The sequence below is a fragment of the Ictalurus punctatus genome, chromosome 1 (assembly GCF_001660625.3).
Source record: "Ictalurus punctatus breed USDA103 chromosome 1, Coco_2.0, whole genome shotgun sequence".
NCBI lineage: Eukaryota > Metazoa > Chordata > Actinopteri > Siluriformes > Ictaluridae > Ictalurus > Ictalurus punctatus.
This window is the reverse complement of record NC_030416.2, coordinates 16,387,877-16,399,634: the sequence shown is the minus strand read 5'-3', so window position 1 is coordinate 16,399,634 and position 11,758 is coordinate 16,387,877. Positions and strand designations below refer to the sequence as shown.

The following is an 11,758-nucleotide window of genomic DNA, read 5'->3' as shown; positions in this document are numbered from 1 at the left end:
GTTTATCATACCCAAAAGAAAAAAAAAAACCTTGGATATCATTTGTGAATTGAGTTCAAAATCTGAGCTCAGTGAACTCAAATGTACTACTAGTTTTTATTATTATTATTATTATTATTATTATTATTATTATTATTATGCGGTTATTTATGTATTTATGTATTTATTTCCTGGTTATTTATTTGCTAAATATTGTAAGTATTTATTTCATCACATGTTTGTCTATTAACTTGTTTCTGATGGGAGTCCCATCATGATACCAAAGACGAAGGTTTGTCCTCCCTGAATGTAGGCTCTGATGTTGTTTGTTTCTGTAACAATGCTAGTGTTCTAACCGTCCATTTGAAGAAAAAAAAAAAATCACATGCAATGCATGGTCAAGTCAGAGCACCTCTGACACACTGAACAAATCTACTGAATCTACACCAGCTGGAAGACTAGAATTGTTGACCAGAATCAGATAGAGCTAGCTGAGAATTCAGTCTGAAGGTTCAGCCTGACTGTCGATGCTTTTTTTTTTACTATGTCAGAGGCATCCAAATTCCCAAATGCTTTTCCATTTTTTCTGGACTAAATTTAGTCAGAATGGATCCATATGGTCCCCTTCAGTTTAAATGCATTGTGCTGTACACATACACAAGCCCTGTGTCTTTTGGGATGTGTGGTGCACTGTTACATGGGGTTCAGGGGTACAAGACAAAGTTGCAATGCCGTTTTGGCTGCGTTCGCATGTGTCACTCTGTCTTTAACCTTCGCAGGGTGTGAAGTGAGGCCCCCTTCACAGCATGCACTTGAAAGAGGGACCATGAAAGAGGCCATCGACTTTTACTGACATGAAAGAGGCTCTTTTTATGTGTGTCCTGTTGGAGGCTGGGGCCGAAGCTCGCCGCTCACTCAGCCAGACCCAGGGGCTTAGGGCATTCAGAGGGGAGGGCAGATCAGAGAAGGGCTGCATTACCAAACCAAGGGATAGTGAGTGGGGAGGGAGTGTTGGAAAGTGCAAATTAAACTTTAATGATTGACAATTGTAAGCGTGCTGCGAGCAGAACAAGGGTGTCTGCATCAGCGCATGTGTTAACACTCAGCAGTTGTCCGGGTGCAGCAGTTCTCCTAGTGTGGTCAAAGGAGCATTTTAGATTCAGAGGAATTCCTATTTCAGATATGCATGTTGCATCTCTGAACCCAAAACAACCTTGGAAGTATAAAGATTAATTGAAAGTAGCAATCTTAGGGAGCCCCTAGTGGTTGAAGATTTTTGTTGTCTCTTAGAAGAAAATGGCTGAAGGTTTAGAGGATAGGCCAGACACAAATACAGGCCAAAGGGGTGTGAGGAACTGTTGGAGATGGTCTGTAAAAACTGGACTGCACTGTGCTAGGGATGTTTTGGCATGTACATGCTGTAAACATACACTCTTGTTAATGTCTATCATTTCTCCTTGCGCATATATGTATACAATACTGTATGGAAGCATTCGTATCACCATTTGATTCCTGGACAGTGGTTGGCTAATATTTTCTGACTATGACTGTATCCAAGAAACAACCCATTCACTACTATTAAGAATTCATCTACCTCAATTGTGTGTGGTGTAGCTGAAATGTAACTGTACCAAAGATCCCATGCATTCAGGGAGAGTTTGTGTCTCATCTTTTCTAACCAAATGTGCTGGAATCAATCTGAAAGCGCTAATCACAGTTTTATCTACAAACAGAGATAAAACATACATACAGAAGGTAAACATTAGTTGTCTGTGTGTTGACAGGGAAATAAAAATCATCAATGCAGATACCAAATGGGACAATCGAAGCAGGAAAGGGTGGTCTTGCTGTATTTATGATTGTTTATTCTAACCACAAGAGTGTAACCAGTTAAAAAGTAAATTAAAAAAAATTATAGGTGACAGTTGAATATAGGTGACTTAAAAGCCAGACTTGACTAAAACTGTAAAGTGTCTGTTCATAATATAGTTACAGCCACTGGAGACCTTTTGTAATTTGTCTAAATAGAATATAATTTTAGAAGGCAATGTTACATTGATAGAGAATTTTTGAAGTATATATACACAATTGAGCTTTCAGCTTGTAGAACTGAAAGACACTTTAGAACAAAAGTTGGCATCTGATTTTCTTGTTAAAAAGGTGTTCAATATTGTGATCCCTAAACATATAAAGGTTACAGGTACCAAAAAGCTTTAAAAATCATTGCCATTCATTGTGTTTGTGTCAGTTTTATTTGGGACATTTGTCAGTAGATCATTGTGCCATTCTCTCCTCATGTTAACCTATGAATGTTGCTAACCAACCAAAGGTTTTGAATCATGACAGTCTATGTGTCAATCATAACTGGATGTTGTGTACCAATTTTGAAAAATCCTTTGATACCTCATGTGAAATTGTTTGTGGTGATGTTGCACTAATAAAAAGTCACTTGTAAATTCAGTGGCGTAGAATCATGTTTTCATGCCACAGTTTCAATTTCTGTACAAAAAAAATGTTGGTTCAAGAATAAAATCAATGTATTTAGTAAAATAATAACATTTAAGATAAAGATAAAATAATAAAATACATCTGATTTAAAAGCATAGAAATATAGGTGATAAAGAATCTAAGAATATGCTTCTTATTATCTGTGCTACATGAGTGGGTAACAGGCATAATTTGCAATGCCACACATATTGCCTTTGTTGCGGGCAATGCGGATGTAGCCTCCATCTCCAAATCTAGGACCCCAGCTGTCACAGAAAGACACACACGTAACAGAAAAACTATGGTCAACATTCTTATATATAATGTTATATATAATGACAGGTTCTTAAAATACATAAATATTTCAGTTCATCAGATGCAAGTGTACAAAAAATATAAGCCATATGTAGATGGTTGCAAAACAGTGAACAGTCCGTTTAGTCAGAAGGTTGTTTTTTTTGCTATGCAGAAATCAGCCTGTTGTCTTATACTATGATTAAAACTGTAATTTGTACCTGTTTTTCACTAGCCAGTAGTCTTCTCCATTCAGGCTGCCATACCCTACAACCAGCACCCCATGGTTTACATTCTGGGTGCAGGTTGGGTCACTGTAAACACCTGTTAAAAAATTAGACAAAGTATAGATCAAACATAGACCATACTACAGAGACCATAGCATTTTTAAAAACATGTGCATTAAAGTGTCAGTAAAGACATGCCTCACAAGAAAACAATCATGCTGAGTATACTACCATGTGGCAAACAGTAATAATACAATGTGGTTAAAATGAATTAATTCAAATGCAAACTGGACTTATTGTTATGGTATCAACACATCAATTTATATAAAAATACAAAGTCATCAGCTATTTATATTGTTTTGCGACCATTTGTAGTTGCTAAAGTAAGTCATACCACTGTGGTACAGGATGAACATTGGGCGAGTAGCATCAATAGCCACAGAGATGGGTCCAATGGTGGCCACAGCTTGCTTAAGTGCCTCCTCATCACCCTGAGAAACATAATTATAACTGGAACAATTGGCAGCACGTTGTGCTTGGTCATACCTGCACTGTCCATCCTGGAAAACAATTAATAAACCAATAAGGACAAATATTTGCATTGATGCATAGTACACACAAGACAAAGTTTTACATTTTAATATAGAGTTTAAAGAGCTAATGTACCATTGCAGTGTAAGGGTAGGCTTCGTCAGAATCTATACCACCGTTGTCAATGACATACTGGAAGGCCTCAGTCATGAAACCTCCATTGCAACCCTTGTTTCCATACTTAGAAGAGCAGTCCACCAAGTTCTGGGGACTGAGAGACTTCACCTGACCCGTAGTCCTCTTTAGCTGACCCTCTAGTGCACCAGCAGCACTGAATGCCCAGCAAGAACCACATGAACCCTGACAGGAGGAAATAACATTAAAAGTATTAATAACAAATGTGAGCATAAACAGTGACTGCAGTTTCTCAACCAGCTTAAGGCTCTGGGTTACTGATCAGAAGTTCAGGGGTTTAAGCCCCAGCACTATCAAGCTGGGCACTTGAACAAGGCCCTTTACCCTCGCCGCTCCAGGGGCACTGTATCATAGCTGACCCTGATCTCTGACCCCAGCTTCCTGACATGCTGGGGTATGCAAAGAAAAGAATTTCACTGTCCTGTAATGTATATGTGATCAATAAAGACTCATTATCAATATACAGGAAAAACCGAAGTCAGATATTCATATTTATTCCAATACAAACACCTGATGATATACAATGATATTGTGTATATATGGATGCTTGTGTACCTCCTATTAAAGTCAGGCTTCGGGTGTACATGTGTTACGAAGCATGGAGAGAGCACAGTGGCAGATTCCCCCTCATACAAAACCTTGTTACAAACAGTTTAAATCAGAATCACATTCACCAGTTTGGACCTATAGTTTGGGTTGCTACTGGCCCAAAGAATCAAACAATCATCAAAAGAGTCTGATTGCATTTAAGCTGTCAATATTAGACCATGGCAAAACTAAACATTACAAAATATTACCTGGTTCTTGACCTCTGTTACGTATCCCTTTTCCCTCCAGTCAACTGAATCTGGTACTGAAATTCCAGAAGAGGCAACGAATGTAGAAGACCTCCTCGTCAGGTTAGGAGGTACTCGAGTCCCAGCAAACATCTGCAGGATCTCCTCTCTAGCCTAACATTCATTTACAGGGATTGTTATAGTAGGGAACATTTACTAGCTTTAAGTCAAGAATATCAGACTGAATAAACAAAAAATCTACTCCTCTGAATCTCTGTGCAGAGATTTCCTCATAGATAATTAAAGGTGACATTAGGAATAAAAGAGACCGAAATAAGTTCATGTAACTGAATGCATATACAGTACATAATAAATTTGAATTTGCCTATAGGCCTAATTAGCTGATGTTGAACTTCTCATTGATTTTCGTAATTAGAAAATCTTACCATGTCTCCCATATGGTTCATGCCCAAATCATATGTGTGCATTCCCAAAGAGGCCTCCAGGTTGTGCACGGTGATCAAGCGTAGGTTCCTCTCCCAAATCTCCCTCCGACCCAACTCCTCCAACTGCAACCACACATTTAAAAAGTATTGGTACATCTTGATTAATAAGTATATAACTACAGAGAAGCTGTAAAAGTCAATCTGTACAGGATTTTTTTTTTTGTGATTGCTGTGGCCAAAAATTATTGATTTTTCTGTGGCTTTTTTCAAAGTAGAGTTTATTTGTGCCTTTTGTCCTTTCGAATGTGATCTTTTAGTGTGTGAATCAAAGAGGGCTTTCACTGAATGTGTGTTGTGATGTAAGATGGCGTGTCTTGGCCCGAATCTGAAGAAAATCTGTGATAAATTAGAAAATGGCAAGCTCCTCCAAATATTGCGGAATTTGCCTGATTTTGTGTTAATTTTTGCAATTGCAAAATCACAAAATCCTGAAGGGACTGAAAAATCTAATTCTGGAAACATGGTCCATAACATTAGGTTGGAGCTGTGTGTGCATAACTTCAGCATCAACTGGCTGGGTATCGGAATTGCATTCTTTGCAATATAAATATCAAAATCTAAAATCATATTTAAAATAATAAGAAAACATACGATCACTGTAGGCTGCATATGCACATTCTGTACTTAGCCCCCTAATTAGTGAATTTACACAGAGGGGCAAATGTTCTAAATACTCCATCAGTCAAGGTCTTCATTGAACAGAAGGGTTTTATTGAGGCTAAATCCTGAAGGTATGTGCATTTTTATATTAAGCCCTTCCAGACATCCATTTTGCCCACAACTGTGCCCTTTCCAAAATGACTAGTCTAGTACAACTCTATCTTTGGACAAAGCTGTCAAGATGATTGGCCCAAATTCATCACAAGACAACTTTTCAGGTAACTTTTTGTTTTTCAAATCTAACATAAGAATAAGTGACTGTTCCACTATACACATTTCACGGGAGTCTTAGAAGTTATCCTCACCTCACTGGTGTAAGTTTTGCTGTGATTTTTCTTCCACATCAGCCAGTGCATGTCCAGGCTTTGGTCTTGAAGGGCCACTACTGACCCACAGATCACTGTGAACAGCAAGCTCCTCAACATCTTCACCTGCTCAAAATCAGATGAACAGTTAGCCTAATCAAACTGGTCATAAAAGGGAAAACAGATCCATGGAAAGGAAATATGACTACACTATTTTTTTCCTCTTTTTTTTTTCTTTAATGTGGATGTCTGTTAGGTTAGAGAAGTCAAGTGCTTCTGCCTGCTGTAAGTTTTACACAGAACAGAAAGCATAAGGGAAGTTAAGATATTAGTTATGCAACCAGTCCTAAGGCCAAAAAACTTTTCCTGATTTCAATAACTGAAGACTGAGAAAAGTTCTGGAATGACTATGTACAAACAAACAACATACAGCTTCAAATTTCATATCAAGGCTTGTACATGACATAGTTGAAGATACTATGAAGTTTCATACTTTTTCCTAATCTTGACAATGCCACAGTTAATCCAGATACAGTATTATAGCCTATTATTCTGTGAAAGTTTATAAATTTTACATAGGTACATGATACACAAATGTTCTTGCTCCCCTCATCCTCTACTATCCAAATCATCAGTGTTGCCTAAAACAAGATATAAACTTTACTACTAAGAGCCCTTTCATTAGCAAGTAAACTTCCACAGAGTATTACATTTCAATCATCTGTCACCATAAGAGGACACCAGAAGAGTACTTGTAGTACTTCACCAGGCCATTAAGCCTGACAACGCTAGCAGCAGACATTCCACCTGTTCTTTTCTGACAAATTGTGTATAGATACTGCCACCTGTTGGACAAATTTCGCAATGAACCAGTTAACATTAACACATACACAGCGAAAACAGAAACATCCCTTCTTCAAGAGACCTTTTTTAAAGATATTTTTTTAAAAATCCAAATAAGTTTTAGAGATCTTTATTGGCAAGGGTTTAAACAATGTTTTTCATGCTTGTTCAATGAACCATAAACAATTATTGCACATGCACCTGTGGAATAGTCCTTAAGATACTAACAGTTTACAGGTGGTAGGCAATTTAGGTCAGAGTTACAATAACAGGACACTAGATAGACCTTTCTACTGACTCTCAAAAACACCAGAAGAAAGATGCCTAGGTTTCCTGCTCACCTGCGTGAACATGCAATAGGCCTGCTGCAGGGAGGCATGAGTACTGCAGATGTGTCCAGAGCAATAAACTGCAATGTCTGTAATGTAAGATGCCTAAGACAGTGCTACAGGGTGACAGGAAGGACAGCTGACAGGTTTAGATTATATACTCAGCAAAAAAAAAAAGAAAAGAAAAGAAAACGTGTAAATATCTCTATTAACATAAAGACACAACGGGGACGGGGGGGACACCCCCCCCCCCCGTCCCCGTTGTGTCTTTATGTTAATAGAGATATTTACACGTTTTCTTTTCTTTTCTTTTTTTTTTTTGCTGAGTATATAATCTAAACCTGCATCATGAGAAAAGGAAAAAGAAAACCGACTAGCAACCAACTTCCTCAAGCACTCAATCATTTTATCCCTTTCAAAACTTTTCTCTCTTTTCAGTCGCCCTATTCGTCTTATAAACATATACTCAGTATGACAATACTGAGACAATAGAAGCAGCACACGGAAGTGCAGTCTGATGTTGAAAAAACAACGCACCCACAAACGGCTGAACCAGGCTGTTAGTTTAAATTTAAATAATGATAGACCAAATTTACAGAGTTTACCAAATTCCTATAGAAATAGCACATGAGAATATGCAAGGCAGCAATTCCATATTTAACAAACAGGGATTTCACAACTGATTTCACTTTAATGTACCACAGTGTGTTAAAGTGTCTCTAAAGTGTCACTTCTCACGACAAATCAGTTCACGTTCCCCTTTTCTCCTAATGTCCCCCAATCAACCAAGCGAAACAAACTGAAGACCCAAAAGCTGATACAAAGCTCTAAAATAACCCCCAAACACATTTTTTTCCACAGACCAACAAACACAACCTAGCTTAAAAATATCACACTAAAACCGAAAGTAAAATCTTCACCAGCTCTTTGGGAAATCGACACGCACAGTCAAATAGGCTTTTTTCTCGTAATGTGGAATAAAACCGACATGTCTCAGATATATGTACCGAGAATGTTAAAACAACGCTTACCTCTGTGTGCCTCTGAGATAAACAGTGATAACCCAGGAGGAAGCAAATCCTGACTCCTGCTCAGATCGTTTTCGCTTTATGAAATGTGTAATCACGTGTCAAATGAGATCATGAGATCTCTCTCTCTCTGTTTTTCTTTCTTTCTTTCTTTTTCTTTCGTTCTTTTTTTTTTGCCACATAAGCTATTGCAGACAGATATATATATATATATATATATAAAAAAAAAATTAAAATATTTTTCTTCGATGTTTCAAGTTATAAAGTAGGAAAGTCCCATTAGATTAACGGAAGTAGTTTATAATTATGCTTCAGGTGGCGACATCCAAAACCGCCTACTACCAGGCTGAATAATAAGTAGCCTATGTTTATTTAACCTGTTGAAGTGTGCTTATAAGACGCCCCCCCCCCCCCCCCCATTTCAAGTCGCTATGTAGCCTTTAAGATGAACCTCTTAAGGTTTCTTGTTATCTCAGTGATTTTGACCGTGCCATAGTTGTTAGTTCCATATAATCTAGTTTGAGTATTTCAAAAACTGCTGATCTCCTGAGATTTCCACACACAAAAAGTCTGTAGAGTGTACACAATAAACAAAAAACTTTGTGAGAGCAGCAATTCTGCAGGCGGAAATGAAAGCAGTCACAGGAGAATGGCCAGACTGGTTCAAGCTGGTAGGAAGGATTACTCAAATAACCACTCTTTACAACTGGGGGCAAACAGAAAAGCATCTTGAGGATTCAACAGCAGAAGTCTACACTACCAGTCAAAAATTTGGAGACACTTGACTGAAACGTTTCTCATGATCTTAAAAATCTTTTGAACTGAAGGTGTATGATTAAATGTTTGAAATTGGCGTTGAAGACAAAAATATAATTCTGCCAACATGTTCATTTCCTTCATTAGAAAACTAACATTTTATTTACAACAACAAAAAAAATTTTTTAAATTGATGACCTGGGGCGAAATATTCCGAAAAACAGCCAATAAGTGTCCAGTATCAGTGGGAACTCCTTTAATACTGTTTAAAAAGTATCTCAGGGACATTCCTCAAGAAATTGGTTGAGAAAATGCCAAGAATACATTTCTGGAAATTCTAGGCAAAAAGGGGGTCTATTTTGAAGATGCAAAAATACTAAATTATTTCGAATTATTTTTGATTTCTTATCATAACATAATTCCCATAGTTCCACTTGTGTTACTCCAGTGTTTTGAAGACTTTATTATTATTCTAAAATGTGTGTGTGTGTGTTTTCGGGATAAATATATTGAATGAGTGTGTCTAAACTTTTGACTGGTAGTGTACATTGGGTTCCGCTCCTGACAGCCACAACAGGAATCTCAGGATACATTGAACAGAGTTTCAAATAAACCGGATACTTGGAGATTGGATAAACCTCACCTGGTCTTTTGTCAAACTTTTGCTAAATGTTTAATAATATAACGCTATACATACACTGTGATATATAATGTATGCCTTAATTCTACAAAACAGACTGTTCTGTTACTCTTTAGTCTAATTTGATGATTTGTTACTATCTCAATATTCGTCAGATGAATTGTGGCTCACAGTGTGGTAATAACATTCTACTGTTGTTCTACTGTCTACTTGATTGGATTGTAGGACATTATTATTAAGTTTAATAATAATTTATTATAACTCCAATTCTGAAAAAGTCGGGACAGTATGGAAAATGTTAATAAAAACAAAGAAGATTGACTTGTAAATGTACTTTGACTTGTGTTTAAACAAACAAACAAACAAAAATGTAGCAAGACAAGGTATTTGATGTTTTACCTAATTAACTGCATAGTTTTATGAAGGTAACCATTTATTTTGAAATTGATGCATACAACACGTTCCAAAAAAGTCCAATTTAGGACTAATAGTGATGTGACAAGTTGAAATAAGAAGGTGATGTGAAACAGGTGAGGCAGTCATCTAATCATGGTATATAAGGAGCCTCCAAAAAAGGCCTAATCCTTCAAGAGCAAGGATGGATCGAGGATCACCAGTCTGCCAACAGATGTGTCTGTGAATAATCCAACACTTTGAGGACAACATTCCCCAAAGACAAATCGGTAGGATATTGGGCATTTCATCTTCTACAGCAAACAATACTTAAAATAATTAAAAGACTCAATGAATCTGGTTAAATCTGAAAGGGGCAAGGCTGAAAACCACTTCTGAATGCACATGATCTCTGATCCCTCAGACATCACTGTATTAAAAACTGTTATGAGTCTGTAATGGATATCCTGACATGGGTTCAGGAATACTTTGGTAAACCTTTGTCAGTCAACACCATTCGCCGCTGCATCCACAGATGCAAGTTAAGGCTTTACTATGCAAAGCAAAAGCAAAGTAACTTTTTCAGAACTGGGTTTGTAAATGTATTAATAATTTATTAAGTACGAATGTTCAGACAAGCATACACAAGGATATGCCTGAAACGCTAAAATAGGTGATTTAAATGCACAAAAAGCAGTCATAAAGAATTGTATTGACTTAAATGATGTAAACACTTCAATTTATTATTTAAATAATAATTTATTTAGTGGTTAGCACGTTCGCCTCACACATCCAGGGTCAGGGGTTCGAATCCCACCATACCCTGTGTGTGGAGTTTGCATGTTACACATTCTCCCGTGTTTCCTCTCCCAGTCCAAAAACATGCATGGTAGGCTGATTGGCAAGTCTAAAGGGTATGTGATTGTGCCCTGCGATGGATTGGCACCCTGTCCAGGGTGTACCCCGCCTTGTGCCCGATGCTCCCTGGGATAGGTTCCCTGTGACTCTGAAAAGGATTAAGTGGTATAGAAGATGGATGGACATTTATTTATTATTTAAATGATGAATATAGAAAGAGAGACTGAATATAAAATAAGCATGAAAACATTAATAAAATATACTTATGGACCTTTTTTTCACTTTTAGTAAAGTAAAATTCTGGGAAACAACAAACATAAAAGATCACTTTGTTCCATGAGAACAAGCAGTGACCATAATTTTACAGCCAACTTCTGCTTGTGGTTTTACTGCTGTGCTGGGCAGGGCACTCAGTTGTGATGTCAGAATAAAGGAAGTCATGCCATAAAAAAGTGTTGAATAAAAAGAAAAAAAACACATGCATGTCAAGAGAAGGGGAAACTACAAAAGGAAGTGAAATCTGTAAGTCAGGCTTCTGTCATGAGTCTCAGACACTGTGTGTCATTGTTGAAACGGAACAAACTGGAAAAGCAAAAACCTGACAATTTCACAATACATACCAAACCTCAGCATGTGATGCATTCAACCTTGCTTCTGTCATTGTATGAATTTTTTTTTTCTAATATGGGAAATATTCCACAGCTGGAGTACCTTAAAAATGAGTCATTTAACTAGGTACACACTTACAGTATGTCAGGCCTATATAATTTTTTAATAACATGCATTGCATTTTTGTTGTCTAACTGACACAAATTATCTGCTGCACTCATTAACCAAAGGTCTAGATCCAGGATAGTTCTGCAGATTATACAACCCCAATTCCGAAAAAGTTGGGACAGTATTGAAAATACAAATTAAAAAAAAAAAAATCAAAAAGAGTAATTTGAAAAA

General features: G+C 37.1%; 2 protein-coding genes across 2 annotated transcripts in view; one reads left to right on the top strand and one right to left on the bottom strand.

The window, feature by feature from the left end:
- The window catches only part of LOC108272706 (protein S100-A1), a 143,211-nt gene that overhangs the window by 31,266 nt on the left and 100,187 nt on the right, over positions 1-11,758 (top strand). The window lies entirely within an intron of this gene.
- ctss2.1 (cathepsin S, ortholog2, tandem duplicate 1) lies at positions 2,213-8,247 on the bottom strand. The gene is given in 10 exon segments (NM_001200250.1): positions 2,213-2,732; positions 2,982-3,041; positions 3,043-3,046; positions 3,049-3,084; positions 3,382-3,547; positions 3,654-3,878; positions 4,511-4,663; positions 4,936-5,058; positions 5,961-6,086; positions 8,164-8,247. Coding segments are annotated over 9 exon segments (987 nt in total). The 5' UTR covers positions 6,081-6,086; positions 8,164-8,247; the 3' UTR covers positions 2,213-2,632.